The sequence below is a fragment of the Tympanuchus pallidicinctus genome, unplaced genomic scaffold, assembly GCF_026119805.1.
Source record: "Tympanuchus pallidicinctus isolate F22 unplaced genomic scaffold, pur_lepc_1.0 scaffold17, whole genome shotgun sequence".
In the NCBI taxonomy this organism is placed as follows: Eukaryota; Metazoa; Chordata; class Aves; order Galliformes; family Phasianidae; genus Tympanuchus; species Tympanuchus pallidicinctus.
The window spans coordinates 3,248,569-3,266,623 of NW_026294690.1; the positions used below are offsets into that span (position 1 = coordinate 3,248,569).

The following is an 18,055-nucleotide window of genomic DNA, read 5'->3' on the forward strand; positions in this document are numbered from 1 at the left end:
GAGCGGCCGCTTCCACGGTCTGCTCCGTCCTTCCTGCCCTGGCACCTTTAAGTGCAGCGTGTTTCCTCGCGGCCGCAGGCTGCGGGCACGGCACGGCTATCGGCCTGCTTCAGCCCCGCTGATCCCATTCGCCGCTCTCTGCTCCTGTGGCAACAAGTTGCAGGAATGTTACCTGTTGCGTAAACCGCCGCTGTTAACTGTTTCAGGTCGGTCTCCTTTGTACTGGTGCCTCCCGGCTCTGATCTGGTCTGGTTTACGCGATCTGCTACCTTTGTGGTAGGTAAAACCCACGCACTTTAACCCTACCGCCTTACCCATCCCTGCAGAGCTCTGCTCTGGGGCCGGGCAGTGCTGTTTAGGTGCTCGGATGCCTTTTAAGACCTTCCTTTCTAGACATTTCTCCCTCTGCTGGGGTTAGTTAGACAGGCTCCCCCGCCGTTGTAACTGTAAGGCAGGCAGTTACAGAACGGCACAGCGGGGCAGGCGGCAGCTCGTGCACCAAGTGCCACTTTGCAGCCGTTCCTTGGGGGATTCCTAACGCGTTGCAGAATCGGTGACTCCGCTGTTTATCGCCGCACGGAGCCCTCTCTTCTCCCGCCGGGCGTTGAGCGGAGTTCGGGAGGAGCGGTTCCACGGCCGAGGCGGGGCTGCGGTGTGCCCGGGTCCCCGCTGCTCCATCCACCCCCCATTCCCCCCCCCACCCCAGCGTTCGCTCCCCGGGGGCAGCAGCGCTCAGCCGGCTGTCCCCGCTCTGCCCCCCTCGTCCCCCAAGCAAAGTACACTCGGCTCCAGGCTCGCCTGCAGAAAAGTTTTTTTTTTTTTATTTACAAGAGAGCCGCGGGAGCTCCCGCTGTTTGTCCACACGCGCGGTACTAAAAGCGGCCGCTGCCTCCTGCCAAAAACGGGGAGAGGCGACCGAGGAATAAATAAAGCGCTCGCCCGCGGCCCCGCCGGGCTCAGGCGATCCGGCTGCAGAACTCGAGGAAGTCCCTCTCCATGAAGAGCTCGCTCTCCAGCACATCGTCCTCGGAAGGGAAGTACTGCTGGCTCTCCTCCTGCGCCAGGAGAGAAGCTGCCGGCTGGGGCTCGGCCGGGCGGGGCGGCGCGTCCTCGGCGGTGCCCGTCAGCGCCCCGCGGGCGTTCTCCAGCACCCCCAGGTACGAGTCCATGTCCAGCGGGTCCATCTCGCAGTCCGACCCGCCGCTCTCGGTGCCCAACGAGTCCGAGCGCAGGTGCATCAGCTGGTACTTCTCCCGCATCAGGAACTGGTTGGTGTTGCGGGGCGCCCGCATGCCCGGCGCCCGCCGGCCCAGCAAGTTCACGGGCCGCAGGGACAGCAGCACCCGCGGCCGGTAGGGCCGGTGGCAGCGGCGGACGGCGCGGCAGCGCTGCTGCAGCTGCAGGGAGTGCTGCAGGTGGCTGTGCGTGCGGCTGCCCAGCAACTTCCGCCACACGCCGGGCTGCCCGCCCCGCCGCCCGGGAGGCCACCGCGAGCGGCTGCCTCCCCGCCGCGCCTCGCCCTTCGGCAGCGGGCAGCCGGAGCCCGGCAGCCCCTCTCCGCGGGCGGGCGCCCAGCGGGGCCGCCGCGCTCCGCTCCACGCCGCCGGCTCCGCGCGTCGCAGCATCGCGGCCGCGCTCTCACATGCTCCCGTCCTCCACCGGGACGGTCCGACTCCGACTCCGACTCCGACGCCGCCCCTCCGCGCGGCTCCGCTCAGCCCCGGGCTCGGCTACCGCTCCCCGAAGCCGTGCTGCCACTCCGTGCCGCCGCTCCGTGCCGTCTCCCCGCCGGCGGGGCCTCGCCGGCCACCTCTACCTTTTCACGATCCGCTCCGTTTTTTTCTTGAGCGGAGCCCGTCTGCAGCTCATAGCCTGACCGAAGGGCTGCGGGCCGCGGGGCAGCTTGACCGGCGCTGAGCCGCCGCGGACGGACGCTCGGCCCGCTCCCACGCTGTCAGCGCTCCGCTGGGGAACGAGGAGCCGCGGCCGGGCCCGGCAGGAGCGCGGAGGACGCCTCGCACCGCACTCTCTGCCGCCGCCCCACGCCGACTGGCGGCGCGCACCCGCACACCCTTACTTATACCCTCCGGCGCAGCCCACGGCCCGGCGCTGCGGGGGTGCACGGAGGGGAGCACGGCCGCTCCCGATGCGGCCCGTCCTTCCGGCGCTCGCCCTCTATGAGCGGTAGCCGCGTGCCACTCCGCGCCGCGCCGCGCATCTCCGTGCCGGCCGTTTCCGTCCGCCGAGCAGCCCGGGATCTGCCCGCACCCGCGGCCCGTTGGTTTGGCTCGGCGCTCGGGGAGCGTTATTTTGCTCTCCCGCTATTCGCGAACCCCTTTTGCGCTCGGTTCTTTGCGTAGCTGCCCTTTCCGCTGGCGCAGTGCTGATACGCAAACTGCGTAAGCCGCCCCTGAGCGCCGGGTTGGATGGCTGCCGTGGCTCCGCGGGGAGGCGGTGCCCGGATCTCGAGGTTCCAAGTTCAAATGGAACTTGGAACCTTATTTTTGTCTTTCGACGTAGCCGCTACACTCCTAAATATGTCTTCCCTATTCTGCCAGTCTTTGCAGTCATTTCGTTTATGAAAAATAAGCTCAGTGCTGTGTCCCAAGTGGCTTCCCTCAGGGCGTGACAGAGAAAGGCTGCCGCTGCCATGTGGGCACCGTTTGTGACGGGGAAATACAAAACATTCGAGGGTAACCCGAGCCTTGTCAACAGCAACGTGCCAACGTTTTTCGTTGTTGCTAAAGAGTACACCCTTATGGCAGCGTTTGCTTAAAGTCCCACTCGGAAATAATTCTCCATTTAAAACCCAGTGGCCTTAACACCACTGTGTGCTGAAAAACTGCAAGTCTGTAATGGCAAGGTTTGGCATTGGCTGCAGTGAGCCTGTCTGAGAAATGCCCCTTCTGGAGCCTGAAGGAACCTCGAATCTCGTGTGCTAACAGATGTCCAGAGAACTCATGGAGGGCTGCAAACCTGGGCGGTTGTATTTTGTGTCCTGAAGAAGCCTGCGCTACTTTGGGGAAAATGTTCCAATGAAACTAACAGAAGCCGCTGTTAAATGAAAGGCTCCCCGAATGTAATATCCACCTGTGTGTACGGCAAGGAAAGCTTTCTGTGTACAGAAGAGGTCTGTGGATGTCGGTTGAGTACAGTCAGTAACGTGATTTCTCCCAGTTTTTAATTCTTCTTGCATACGGAATCCCGTTTACAAGACGCTCTAATTTCGGATCAGAGCGCCCCGCGCCATCCCGCCGCCAGGGGGCGCTCGCTCCTGAGGACGCGCACGGCCCCTCCCGGCCCCGCCTACCTCCCGCTGTTCCTAGGCGACGGGCACCGCCAATGGCGAGCGGTCTTACTGCGCCGTGCGCGTGTGCCGCGTGCTGATTGGCTGACCGCTCCGCGTGCGCCTGCCGCCGCTTCCTGTCATGCCTGCGCGCGGGGTTGCATCAGCGCGGGCTGTGCGGTGTGGCGCTGAGGTGAGAGGAGAGGCGCGTTGTTTGTTCCCCGCGACCCTGCGGCGCGTCGGGGCTGCGGAGGGGCCTCGTGGGCGCCTCGTGTAGGCGAGGCGGCCCCGCCGGCTTCTGCGGCGGCTGCTCGGCCGGCTCCGCTGCGTGAGGCCGCTGGCGGGGCCGCCTCCTCGGGCTCTGGAGCTGCGTGCGCCGTGTGGGTTCCTCCCGAGTGCTCGTGCGGCGTCTTGGCTTTCTCTGTCGCTCAGACAGAGGCGGTTATTAAGGAAGGGCTTCCCCTCCTGCAGGATGTGATGTTCATCGAGGCTTAGCTTAGCCGAGCGAAGCACGCAAACCGCCTTGCAGCCGTTTGTGCCCTCAGCGTTCCCCTTCGGCGTGCTTTTCGGGAAGGGCAGAGGTGTGGGAAGGCGGCCTGAAGGCTGTTTTGGTGTCGGTGGCGACACGCGGGGAGCTGCTGTCAGTACTGCAGTGCCTGCCCCGCTGTTTTGGAGCGGCAGCGTTTGTTGCTTCAGCTGCCAGCTTTGGGTTTTGATCAGTGGTTTGAAGTCATTTCGAAATAATACGGGTTTGTCCTTGTTTCCTTCCAACGGCGAGGACTTGTGCATTTAATTTCAGTTGTGTGAAGACAGCAGGGAAACTTGCTGAAGAGATAACATTGGGTGGGGCTGTGTTCGTGCCTAGGATGACTTAAAGCTACGTCTCTGTCCAGATGTAGCCTTAATATAGGAATTGGAGCACTCATTTAGTGCTCTTTTAATTGGCTTTCCAACATAAAAGGGAGCAATCACAGAATGGCCAGGGTTGGAAGGGACCTCAAAGATCATGAAGCTCCACCTCCTCTGCCACATGCAGGGCCGCCAGCCTCCACATTCAGTACCAGACCAGGCTGCCCAGGGCCACATCCAACCTGGCCTTGAACACCTCTAGGGATGGGGCATCCACAGCCTCTCTGGGCAGCTGTTCCAGCAAACATTCCTTGCAGAGGAGGGGATGAGCTGTAATCCACCTCAGGCAGTGTTTCACCTCAGCGATAGGTTCATAGGAGTTAATTTCAGTACACTTTTCCAAACCTATCCTCAAGTATTGGGCTAACCTTAGTTCATTTATCAGTTAAGGTGTTAGAGTTTGTAGCTTCCCAGTTTCCTACTTTAGTTTGCTGTTCTGCTCGCTTTAGGACATATTTTTCAGTAAGAAAGGTCTGGAACTCATTGCTTCTGTTGCCATCAACTATCTTAGTCAAATAATCAGGTCACTGTTGGTCTGTTACCATCAAGTACAAAGCTGCTGTGATAGCAGTCCTGTTTTTCATACTTTTCTGATGTAATTTCTCTCAGGAGTTGCAGGAGAAATTAGGGAGACGAATGACGGAAGGTGGTCAATAGGGTGTCAACTTTCTCCTTTTGGTGGCTTAAAATACAACTTCGTTCTTGCTTCCGACCAGGTGTTGGTTAACAGCAGGTGCTGGTTAGAGCAGGATGCTATTATTCACTTCAAAAAGAGGTTTCAAAGATTGCTGCCCATGATAATTTTTTCTTACCTGCTCTGAGATCTTGAGTTGGCATTGTAGCTTTATTCTCTATTATAGGCATCAGTGTGAGATTCTCAGAAGAATGTTCTGTGGCTTAGCATTCTGTGCCTGCCTGTCCTTTTCATTTTAAACGTTGTTCTTTCCATCCTTTCCAGAAGTGGATGCTCTTTGTTATCAGATGATAATTTAAACAGTTGTTACCCCAGAAATTGCCTTATCTCAAAGCTCATTGCATAAAAAGGCAGCGTGAGAGTCTAGTTCTGTGTGAGTGTAAAGTGATGTGTTAAGTTGGGAAGGGTGTGTGTGGATGAAGGAAGGAAGGAAGATCCTGCATAGGTCTCATAGGATATCTTGTGGGTTGCTATGGTTGGAACAGGGATGAGAAGGTGATCATAAAACCCACGGAGCTGGGAGACCTCTGCTATAGAGTGTGATATATTCATTAGACTTTGTTGCTTATCAGAGTGTCATTAGGGGGGCTTTTAGTTTATCTGGGTTATTTTCAGTTTTTCTGTCGACAAAGTGAGTAATAGTCTTCAAATCACTTCCTGTTAATTGTTAGTCCATGTGTGCTGTATGTTGAGTGCATTTCTGAAATCTTTGTAGGGTTTTTGCTGTTTTTTTTTTTGTTGTTGTTGTTGTTGTTGAATAATGCATTTTTTAAAATGTTAATATAAAAGAAGTCTTTCCAACAGACTTTCATGGTTTTCATGCTTGTGTGTTCTTTTATTCTAGAAAAGAAGCTCAGCATAAGCTTGAGACCACTGTAGCACAATCTGCAGACTTTGATGCCTTTGCTGTTGAATGTTACTGTCTTTTAGAACAAGTAAGTGTCCTTTTAGGAAAAATAAAGCATTCCTTGGTGAACTGTCTTAAACTATCTTTTTTTTTTTTTTTTGTCAAAAGGAAATGAACAGAGAAACAAGAACACAAAACTCAAAACAACAAAACAACCTGTTTTTATTAATCTGTATGGAAATTGGAAGTCTTGCCTGAGAGTTATTGAGCACCTCTCCTATAAGGACAGGCAGTTTCAGTACCTGAAGGGGACCTGCAGGAAAGATGGGGGGGGTCTTCATTGGGGGATAGACACAGGGATGGCTTTAATTGAGAAGGGCACGTGGATTTAGATGAGACCTTAGGAAGAAGTTAATTAGAGAGAGGATGGTGAGGTGCTCTGGTGCCAGTGCCCAGAGAGCTGGCACCAGATGCCCACAGTCAGATGGGAGGCTGTGAGCAGCATGACCTGATGGGGGGCAACCCAAGTGGGCTTGAGGTCCTTCCAACCCCAATCCACTCTATTGTTAGATACATTTGTGTAACCATCTTATTGTCATTAGTTGTGATGTTTTTTCTCGGTCTGTGTGCAAAGCCATGAGATTCCTTTGCTTTTTCTTGGTATTAGAAGACTTACATCGTTTATAGTCATGAACGTTTTTCTTCTTGGAGTATGCTGAATTATTCCTGCACCAGTGTGTGAGCTTGTCCTGCTTTTACTGAGCACAGACGTCTTGGTTTAACTTTGTGCTCAGTTAAGGGTGAGATGAGACATGTGTGGCTTTTAAATCAGGTTTGTCTTTTAGAATTCTGTTCTCTAACTGGAAAAAATTGACTGGCAGTGACTGACTTCAGTACAGTAACTACCATCAATAATCGTTTTTTTCCTCCAGTTGTGAATAACAGACTTTCCTTGTAAGATTGGAAAGAGCATGAATTTGTGGCCTGTGGTTACTGGACACTGGTTTGTGCATGCAGTGCTTCAGTTGGAAGAAATGGCCCAAAAGTGATGCTGTGATTTACGCGTGGAGTCTGTGATATGTGAGCAGCTTCCACAGCCCGGTCACAGTTACAGACCAAACCTGGATGTGTATTTAACCTGGTAGAGTCGCTGAGCCTGTTGTGAAAATCCTTTGTAGCAGACATCACTAAATTAGGTGTTGCTGAAGTGACTCGATATCTAGGAAATGAACTGTAAGACTAAATTCTTTTATCATCTCCATTGCCTCTGATGCTCCGAATCTCCTAGCAGGTACAGAAGACCAGGATTGTCTGTGTCTAATGGTATTGAAAGTTCTCTATATTGCAAAGAAAGCATCTGTGTAATTTTGCTTGTAGTGATTTTTGTTGACTTAGCCAAAACTGAAGAATGGCTCTGGGCTCTGTGGGCCCTTTTAAAGCCAGCCAAGTAAAAGACTGTCAGGACAGCCAGCAGGAAGTATCCACTTCTGCCTTATTTCTATTATAATTGTAAAATGAAGAGAGGGGGGAAAAAAGGTTGGTTCGTCGTATGTGCTTTTGAAGATGGAGCCCAGCTGAAGTCCTCCAGATTTGTCCTAATCTGTTTGTTCAGTTTCTTCTGCCCACATTCATGTTCTGTTACAATGTGTTTCGATTACTCTGTCTGAACTCTGAGCTGCTTTTAGTTGCCCCTGAGAATGATGGCCTAGCCAAAGGGAGAAAAGTCATGTTTCTAAGCCTTTGAGAATGTAGATGTGGGAATAGTTGTCGTCCTTCTTACTGATTTTAGTTGTCATAGCCAAAAAAGTAATGGGCTCTATGAGTAAATAGTAAATCCTTTTTCCTGTTACAAAAGTGCAGTGTTCATCTATCAAAATTTTAAGATGTCCTAAGAATGTGGGGTTTGCTTCTGTGTTGATGCTGAAACAAGCTGTCTGCATGTGCTAAGATGTGTTCACTGATACAAATTTGTTAGAGTCGTTTGTGTGAAGTCCCTTTTTTCCTCTCCCTGCTGTTAAACACGTGTTTTCTTTGCTTGGTTCTTGCTGGGAAAGAATGGTGCAACAAGTTCCAGAAAACATAAGTTTTCCAAATGAGGAAGAGAAGATACTGGAGCTCTGGAAGAAGCTTAATTGTTTCCAGGAATGCCTGAAGCAGTCAAAGAATAGACCTAGGTAAGAATCAGCTAAAAGCTGGAGTGCTGTGTGTGACAGTGCAAGGGTGGCTTAGCTGGATTGACTGTTTCTGGCCTCAGCTCTGCTAACAGAGCACTCCCTTTAGAGATAGCAGTTGTGCCTGATGTTGCCCTGTCATTTGCCTTGCATGTTTCAGTTTATGGAGAATCAAGAGTGTGCAGGCAGTAGAAATAAAATGACAGCTTCCTGCTTGGTGGGTGTATAAAACAAATCCACAGGTAAGGAAGGATGGTTCCTAACCACATCTGCCAGCTGGGGAGCAGCATTCTGGCATTTTCAGTAATAATCTTGGTAGAACTGGCAATCAGGAATGGAATGGGTTTATTTCCACTGCCATCATGAAACTTGTGCTGACTGGGAGCAGACCAGGGAATTGATGTCCTGTTGAGACATATGTTACTTCTTATTAAGGAAGCATTGGTACAGAGATGTAGTTAGTCTTTTTGAAGATTTGATGATTGATTTTTGATTTCATTAATAATCTTGTTTTGTGTCACAGGTTTAACTTCTATGATGGCCCTCCATTTGCTACTGGGCTTCCACACTATGGCCATATTCTTGCAGGAACCATTAAGGACATAGTTACCAGATTTGCTCATCAGAGTGGCTTTCATGTTGACAGGAGATTTGGATGGGATTGCCATGGCTTACCTGTGGTATGTGCAATAAGTCTACCTACAGACACGTCTGTTGGTTCCTATTCCCTAGTATTACTTGCTTATCAGTCACTTTTATGTTGCTCTTATGCTGGATTTGTTGTGAAAAGAGCAATGTGAGCTCACTGGCCAGTGTGTTGCTCTGGCCTTAGATTGTGTAGAGGTTTCTTATGCATCCTTCTGGTCAGACAGCCTTCTTTTTTCAGGCACTCTGTTCATTACTCTAACCAAATCTGGTGTGTGTTTCAGGAAACACTTTTTTCCCTTAAGATAGTAAAGATGCAAACCCACCTGGGTTATCCTTCAGAACATCTGCTTATTTTACCTGCAGTGCTCAGGAAAAGAAGAATAAGAAAGGCCCTTCAGCCCCATTGTAATGCATAGAACGTAAAGAAGCTGTTTGGACAAATTCTGAAAGCTTTTGGTATGATGTTCTTGTTTTGGTTGTTCTCAATGTTCCCAGGAATATGAGATTGACAAAACCTTAGGCATCAAAGGGCCAGAGGATGTGGCAAAGATGGGGATTGCAGAATACAACAACCAGTGCAGAGGAATTGTGATGAGGTACTCAAAGGAATGGGAGGTAAGTGAAGGCTCAGTGTGCAGTCCATTCTATGTTCCCTAATGGTATGTATATCTACTGGACCTCTTTTTGTTGCCACTATATGGGTGAGGAAGCACAGCAGTTGGAGAACTGACTTGAAGCGAGTGTCTCTGTGCTGTGTGTCTGGAATCATGATGTGGAATCAAAAGTGCAGCCTGTTTGAATTTTAGCAGTTGCTCATGCATGCTTGAATTTTACATTTCAAAAACTTCAGTGATTCTTGATAGCATTTTAAAATTTTTACATTTTTAAAATATTTTAAAATAATTTTTAAACTTTAAAAAGTTAATTCTAGTTGATGCTTTTTTTCCATAGCTGTTTTGAATGTATCCATTTAAGTGCTTTGCTTTCAGGCATTTGAACCTCAGCTGAGCCTTGGGGGAAAAAAAAAAAATAAATTGTGTTCAGTTTTGGGGAGTTCAGTTCAGGAAGGACATGGAGGTGCTGGAGCAGGTCCAAAGAAGGGCAGCAAGGCTGGGGAAGGGCTTGGAGAATATGGCCTGTGAGGAGAGACTGGAGGAACTGGGGCTGTTTAGTCAGGGGAAAAGGACTCGGGGGGGGCCCTTATTGCTCTCTTCCAATGCCTGACAGGTGCTTACAGCGAGCGTGGGGTTGGTCTCTTCTCACTGGTGACAGGACGAGGGGAAATAATCTCAAGCTGCACCAGGACGAGTTTAGGTTGGATATCAGGAAAACTTCTTTGCAGAAAGGGTGGTTAAGCACTGGAATGAGCTGCACAGGAAGGTGGTTGAGTCACCATCACCACCACGTGTTTAAAAACCATTTGGATGTGGTGCTCGGGGACACGATGTAGTGGAGGGTTGTTAGAGTTAGGGTAGCACGGTCAGGTTGCTGTTGCACTGGGTGATCTTTGAGGTCTTCTCCAACCTGAGTGATTCTATGATTCTATGCATGTTCTATGTATCTCTAAGCCACCCTTCATAGTTGATTATTCTGTGGTCTTGGTTCTAAACAATTATGTCAGTGGCTTCAATCTTTGCTCATCTTTATTGATCAAGCTGTTTTATGGAGGGAATATTGGAAATGTACTGTCATCCTTAATGTGAAGATGCCTTCTCATCTGTGTGCCTGTGTTTTCTTAACAGTTCAATGTTACCAGATTAGGACGCTGGATTGATTTTGAAAACGACTATAAAACACTTTATCCTGAATTCATGGAGTCCGTGTGGTAAGTTAGCATGTACACCCTGCATGTAGGCCACGTGAGTTTGAAATGTTAAAAATGACTTCAATTGTGGTAAACATGCATTGATCCATCTGCCACTAACATTGTCTTCAGATATGCCCAGTTCAGTAAACAGTGGGGAAAATATAGAAGAGGATGTGAAATCTCTTCATGCCTTATTGAGGAAATTAATCAAATATTCTAGATATTCTAGATAAAGACAAGCATGAACAATACTACTTTTACTCAGCCCTCTAATCTTACTGCTCAATGTTGATACAAAAACACTTCTGAAGATTTACTAACACGCTCCTTGTTCTGTTTAAGGAGTTTTCTCTACCTTCGTGTTCTTCATACCACAACTTCAAACTCAGCTTAGCTCTAATTAAACCTCTTTTTCAAGCTTGGACTTGGAGTGAATCTGCTGTGTTCTTGGCAGTGTGACAGCGTTCTGGAACTCCTGGTGCAGAGCTAACTTCCAGGAATTTTGGCAGCATTTTCAGAGCGCCTGTTAGGGTTCCAAAAGACAAGATGACCTTAGAGGTTAAGGTAAACCAACCTGAGTTAGTACCTGGGGAACTGGCAGCGGCGAGTCCTTCGCGTTGTTAGAATTACAGAGTGACTTGCAATGAAAGGTTTAGCAGACTGTGCTGACTAAAATTGAAAAGCAGATTATATGCATGGTGAAGTATTACTGATGTTCCTTAATGTTAGTTTTACTGGTAACCTTTAATTATACAGCTGTGTGGTTGGTTTTGTATGTAATTAAGAAGTTGCATCCAGGTATGATAAAGGACTGACAAAACATCCAGATGTCTCTAGGAGCCATTAGTGCCAGTGAGTTATTAAAAGCATAAATGGTGGGAAAGAAGCAGATATGTAGCTAATTCAGTTGAAGAAACCATGCTTAATAATAAAGCAAAGACTGACAAGAAACCTGTCTGTTATCAGATTACCTAGTGGCATCATAATTCTGTTGAACTGGTGACTTCTGGGGACCATTTAAAAACAAGCTTGACATGTATTGTGAGCAGGGTCTCTTTCAATAGCCTGCCCTATTTTTGATGGTGGTGTTTATGCTTCTCTATTGTTTTCCTCTTTCGAAAGAAACTCCTTCACCCAACTCGAAAGGTTTCCTGCTGGGAGGTCAGAGCCAATGTGTGTTTCTGACTGTGATGGGTTGGGATGTTTTTTTCCCCCGTGCCCCTGCAATTAGTTAGACAGCTTCTTAGCGCCGTCTGGTGGCTGAAATTGCAGGTTGCAGTTTAAACGCAGTTCAGTTTTTAAAACAGTTGAAAGCTTTGTTTGCTCGTGCAGTGCAAAGCCACTTGTATCCTTCAGAGTCTTTGTGTAACTGTGGTGACAGGAACATTTTCTAGCTGCTTCTGTGCTCTAAGAAGTTGTTTTAGTCTTCTCCTCAGCAGATGCATGGGGAGAAGAGAGAGAAAAGTATTTAGTTATGGTAGCAGACCTGTACTTTACTTGAGATAATGGCTGTGCTGCTTAGTGTGAAAATGCAGTATGGGGCTTTTGGTCCATTTCTGCCCCCTGCCCCTCTCACCAAACTATCTCTGTTGCTGTGGTTCCAGTTTTCATTTTGGGACTGTTATTTAGAGAAGAACTCTGTTTCCTTCTTTAACTGAAGCGTCCTTTGGCCTCACAGCCCCGTCCTGCCATGCTCTGTGCTAGCGTCAGCTTGGGGTGCCACTGTCCTACTTCTGGGCTATGGCTTTGGAGGATGCAGGTAGCTCTTGGAACTGGAACATTTGCCTTGGATTGCCAGGCTGTTCTCCCACTGCTCCTTGGATGTACTTTTGCTTTCCTTCTGCCTTGATTTTCTTTTTTTTTCCGGTGCTGTGGAGTTCTGTTACTAATTGTCAGTGCTCAACTGTCCTTGTTGTAAAGATCACAGTAACTGGATTGTTATGGCCTTGTTTTTTCTAAATATACTTTTGTTCTGTGTGGAGTTAATCCAACTCTAGAACAGAATGACTTCAAAACAACAGATCTCTGCGTCCTCATAGGAGTTGCTGCTGTATTTTGTGTATTCCCCAACTCTTCAGCAATTCACTAGAGGGTTAGTGTTCATAAGAAACGATTCTGCTTTGTCCATTATTATTTTTTTTTAGTAGCTATCTGCATTTTTTCCCCATGCATTTAGCACTCTAGATCTCTGGTGGTGGTTTTCTTGCTGTGCTAGTTTTCATTTCATCCCTTTTGCTACTTATATTCTAAAGGAGGAATTCACTGAACTGCTGCTTACTTTGATCACTGGGATAAGTGTGCAAAACTGATGCTACATTTATATTTTCTGTTACAAGAACATCCTGTGTTTGATTTGGCTGAGAGTCCTTCAGCATACTGACATGAAGATTACTGCAGGAAATGCCCTCGCTGTTAGCAGTTGACAGCTTGGAGGGTAGAACTGGAGCAGAATTGAGCTCTGCTGGGATTTTACATCTGACCCTGGGAGTAAGCAGTAAGACCTGCTGGTATCTGTGCTTCCGATTCCTAGTCCCCAGGACATATGCTTTTACTTTCTGTTGAAGGTGGCTTATAAAGATAACGTTTTAAAGACAAGTTTTCTGTGTTTGATATTGGGCTTAGGTTCCTCTTATGTTTGTCTTTTTGTCCAGTGTTGAGTACTTTTTTTTTGTTGTTTTTCATTTCATCAGTAATTGAGTTCAGTGTTCTTCTTGGTTCTTTAAACAAATAAATAAAGGCCAAAGGAGGGCACTTCAAATTTGAAAATCGATTTCTAATATTTCTAATGGGTGCTTTTAGTTTCTGCAAAGCTGAGAGACTTTGAACACTTAAAATCCCATTAAATACTGAGTCACTGCAAACAGAACCTCTTGGTCACCTGAAATCACTCGATAACCCAAAGGAGTGGTATGAAGAACTTGAGAAGGATGCGATCTTACAGCTTCTCTTTGACATAAAGTGGATGTATGTGTGTGAAGAGGGTAATTTCCTTTTTCATCTGCTAGAGGATACTGAGGGATATAGACTTTTACATGGGATGCCAAGGGTATGTGGAACATCACACTGACTAATGTAGTAGCTTTGGAAGCCAGGACTCCCTTTGTTTGTCTGCTGTATGTGTGACTTGGATCAACTGGTACTGTAATAAAGTTCTCTCCAGATTCTTGGAAGTTGTACCTATGGTGAGAATTACAGTCTTGGATGCTAACCAGGCTGAACCAGTTGTCATCCCATCTTGACACTTAAGGAGCAAGAAATGGGTGTTTTCAGTTGGTGTCATGCTCTTTAGAAGGCTGGAATTCTGTCACCTTTAGAGAGGGATCTTTGTTAGCAAATGGCTGAAATAAGCATCTTGTATTCACCTTTCCCCAGACCTCATTTTTCTTCTGTAAAGGGATAAAAGTGTCCCACAGCCAGGAGGATGCAATGAAATTTGCACTGTTTGAGGAGAAACGTGCCAAAATTGAGGAATAGCATTTGATTTGTAACCTCTTGAAATTAATTCAGTGGTTCTGTTTATTATTTTCAAAAGGATATCTGTTTCAATTTTGGCTGAAGAACGTAGAGCCTCTTGCTTGCAACTTGGCAGTGATTTTCAAGTGTAGGGGCTTAGAATTGGGTAGGCTGTTGAAAAATCTCATGTGTTGAATCATTAAGCAAGGCTTGATACCCACCTGCCAACAGATCAGTGACTCTTGCTGTTAGAGCCAGGTTAATCTTTGTTCTGGTTGGGCAGTGCTGCTGGCAGAAAGCTCTTTAACAGTTATCTTGCGTGCACTTGTGACGCAGGAGCTGATCTCAAGGTGTTTTTTTTGTTGTGTGATGTGAGATAACGCCGTTGTTTTGTTAGTGTAGTGATGGTGAGGGCTGTTGCATCAAGCAGCTGTCTTGACTTCGTAATTCTGAGCCTGTGGAATAATTGCCTGAAAGGAGGGATTGTACTGTGAGCTGCCTGCGTGTGATGGTTATGGCATCATTTGAAGAATGATCCTTTTGAGCTCTCATCTTTCTGATCTGCCTTTGGAAAATTGGGGCAGGCTTGTTTTGCAGTAGGAGAGAACTGCCACCAGAGGGAGGTGCTGGCTTGGGTTTTTTGCTTGGCTGCTCCATCTAGCGTTCACATGTCCTGAAGTTTATGGTTATATTTACAGCTGAATTGAATATGCAGTGTTTCACGAAGTAGTTTTCGTCTATGCTGTTAGTAGGCAGTGTTCTTCAGAAAGTGAAGCTTTTTTTTGATGGGTATTTTAGTTAATTTTGGAAAGCAAGTTGAACACCTTCGGTATAAACGCTATCACTTGTCACAGTCTGCATTAATTATCCTCTGAGGTGATAATCATACATTTAATTTTTTAAAAACTTGCATGAGAACTTCTGCAATCAACCAGCTGAAATGTTTACACAGAAAATAGATGAGACTATATTCACAAATCTGTATTTTGTTTGAGGCACTTAAATATAAATTATTACAATCTCAGCTGTGAAACAGATGCACACACACTGGTGTGCTTTGAATTTGGGTTAGGGATCAGGCAGCCACAGCTTGCCTGGGGATGACATCTGTTACTTCTGTAAGGTTACTCTTGAGGTGTGAATGGAAGAGAAGTCAGCCACCTCTGGAGCGCACAGCTCTGGGTTTGGCTCTTGCATGGCAGATCTTGATGCTGCCGAGGGTTTCTTAGATTTTATCAATCTTATGGATTGGAAGCTGCGATTTCTTGTGTTTGTGGCCACTCATAGGAAGTGTGTGACTTTTAGTGGAGGCCCTTGGATAAATCTGGTTGGATCGCACGGTGTCATGTCCTCCATGACAGCAGGCTGATGCATGTCTCCTGATACCCTTCTTTGATACTGCAGCTAGAAATCAGTGCAGTAGTCTGCTTTCATTTTATCTTGAAGATTTGACATTCAAACTTAGAATTCTGACACTGACTTAACAGAGGCTTGGATTCCTAAGCACAAAGTGACAGCCTGCAGGGAAAGAGTGCTGCGTGTCAGCTGGGTTGGTTGCTTAGCAGTGGGCTATTGATCTGGAAAGGAACACAGAAAAAGTGATCAGGAGGCTTTGAAAACACAGTTCAAGCAGAGAGCTTTTCAAGTCAGTCTTTGGTCACTTCCAACTGTTCACAAATGGAATTTGACTCTGAAGAAAAGCAGATCTTGAATTTACAGTGATATTTAAGGCTTACCCTGTCCTGCCTTACTCTTAAGATAGCTGACCTGCAGACTGTACCTGTGAATGTGCAAGTCAGTGATAAACGTGCACAGCCCTTCTGCAAATCTGGTGGTATTTAGAGAAAATCACAGGCTGTTGTCCATCACACAGACACCTGATCAGCTGCTACGTGAAGTACGTTGCTCTTTCAGCCACTGTTCATCTTGAGCATGGACTTGTACTTCGTATTACAATATGATGGATTTTTTTTTGATTATTTTAATAAGACATCCAAATATGCTACAGACCACGTTGAAAATCGCATAAAAAGAGTTAAAGCTTTAAATGAAACTGATCTCGGGCTGGAATCAAGTTCAAAGACAAATGATCTAATGAAGGAGAATATTGATGTAGCTTATGGCACCGTAAGGCTGGTTTCATTACTTTGCTTGCTAAGCTGTGTCTTCTTCTGAAAAAAGCTCTTCACAGTCAGGATTTACTCAGTGGTATACTTATTTATTTATTAGCACTGTCTGTTAAGGTATGTGAGCAGCCATGTCATTGCGTGTCTCTTTTAATTATGTCTGATTTCAGCCTTGTTAGTCATTGAAGTTCCAGGTCGTCTTTGTATTCAGGAGATTGCAGAAAGATTATTCAGCAGTACTGATTTGTGTTCTGTCTGAATGTTGCTCTGTGCTGTGCAATCAGTGCACAGAAACCCAAACTGCTAGAATCAGCTAAAACTAAAACTGAGCCAGTAACACAGTCACAGTCAATTTCTCTCTTTTCTTTTGATGTAGAAACTCTGTCCTAAGTTGGTGATTGATTGCTCAGAAATGTGTCTTTCAGGACATCGCTCCATCTTTGCTGTTGTTCTATTAAGCATGACATACAAAGTGTTATTCTGTGTTCCTTGTTTGCTTCCAGGTGGGTTTTCAAGCAGCTTTATGACAAGGGACTGGTATATAGAGGTGTTAAAGTCATGCCTTTCTCTACTGCTTGCAATACCCCATTGTCAAATTTTGAGTCCCATCAGAATTACAAGGTAAGTCAGTATATGCGTATGTAGTGTGTTGCAATCAAATCTCTGCTGTCCTCAACATAGATTTGGAAGTCGTTGAAGTTCTTTTAACTTGGTCCATAAGTATGTTATTGCACTCCAAGTTGATAGCAAGAAAATGAAGTAAATAGGCTGTTTTATTATGATTAGCTTTGCTTGTTTGGATTATTTGATCTCTGCCTTCTTCCCTGTTCTTAGTTAATGCTTGTGTGAGGTGTAATACTTTGCTGTAGTTTGCTAAATTACTGTCATTTCCTCTTCTGGCTCTCAGAATGAGTGTTGCACTTATGCTGGGTTTCCACTGTAAATACTAAGAGGAGTGCTGCAGCTGTCCTGGCTGTGTAGATCTGAAAAGAGGAGGGTCATTGGCAAAGTTGAAATCTCTTGTCAGTGTATTATTAGTAAGAATTATCAAAGACCGGTTTGGTTATAGCATGTAGGAATCATGCATTTAAAATGATAAACTCCAGTATAAAACAGTGTGCTAAGCACTATATGACAGTCCCTTAAAACAAACTACTAGATGCAGCTGTTATTTGGAACAAATTCATGATTGCATACATGAAGGCACCAGTTATGTCCTAATCTTTCAAATTTAGAGGTTTTGTGTCCTTTCCAATCCCCACCCAGGCCTCCGTATCCTTATGGCATAAATCGTGGGTCATTAAGCAGAATGCTAGCACAAATTGTACATCTGGTCGTTTTTTACTTCTTGCCTAATAAAGGCCCATTTGCTGGCCAAAAATAGTGTTTTTGGAACAACTGCTTAAATGCACTTGTGCAGTGCAGCCCACAAATACTAATGCTTTTTGTATTTCAGAGTTTCAGTTGACCACGCTGAAGAACAAAGGGTTGTGTGAGCTGGAATAGTGGCACCTACAAAGATACCTTGATATTTCTGTTTGTGAAAGCTGGAATAGTTAATGAATACAAGCGAAGCAATTGACATTTCATATAGGCTCAGATTAATGAGCTCTCTAGAACAAAAACTGTGTTTGTGTGCCTCTTTTACATGGAACAAAGCTGTCTTCTTAAATCTTAACAAAATACTTAGATGCCATTTCTTGCTCTGTAACCAATACAGTCTAGGCTTATGTGTGCTGTTGTGCTCCTTCTTGCAAACAGCATCTTTGTCTGTTTCAAGGTGATATTTTGGAGATTGAGGGTCTGTGAGCTGGTAAAATTTATTCCTAGCAAGATCTGTTGTTCCTGGGAATAAGCAGCTGCTATTTTCCTTGATGTGAAAAGCAGACTTTGGATTCTCTTTATTGATCCTGTGAGAAATAGGACACAGGAAGCATGTTTAGAAATGAAGTATCTAAGGCAGGCTGGAGTAAATGATGTCAGTATCTGGCGTTACATAAGAACTGAAGAATTTTTATCTTCAGCTTAAAGCAGTTTTAATTCTGTGAGCATCGCTTGAAAGCCTCGATGAAATTATTATTATTTTCCTGGCTTTTGTTTTTTTATCTACCTGG

At 46.4% G+C, this 18,055-nt stretch overlaps 1 protein-coding gene and 1 non-coding gene across 2 annotated transcripts in view; both read left to right on the forward strand.

Annotated features, from left to right (window-relative positions):
- The first annotated feature begins 3,394 nt into the window (after positions 1–3,394).
- IARS1 (isoleucyl-tRNA synthetase 1) overlaps positions 3,395–18,055 on the forward strand; it is a 92,291-nt gene continuing 77,630 nt past the window's right edge. The window contains exons 1-7 of the mRNA XM_052678470.1: positions 3,395–3,479; positions 5,734–5,824; positions 7,791–7,910; positions 8,431–8,587; positions 9,051–9,170; positions 10,298–10,380; positions 16,445–16,562. Of these exons, the coding sequence (XP_052534430.1) occupies positions 7,792–7,910; positions 8,431–8,587; positions 9,051–9,170; positions 10,298–10,380; positions 16,445–16,562 (597 nt within the window). The 5' untranslated portion in view covers positions 3,395–3,479; positions 5,734–5,824; position 7,791. The remainder of the gene's footprint in view (positions 3,480–5,733; positions 5,825–7,790; positions 7,911–8,430; positions 8,588–9,050; positions 9,171–10,297; positions 10,381–16,444; positions 16,563–18,055) is intronic.
- Positions 6,718–6,852, forward strand: LOC128078790 (small nucleolar RNA SNORA84). Its single transcript, XR_008205802.1, has one exon. It is a non-coding gene; the product is annotated as a small nucleolar RNA SNORA84 (small nucleolar RNA).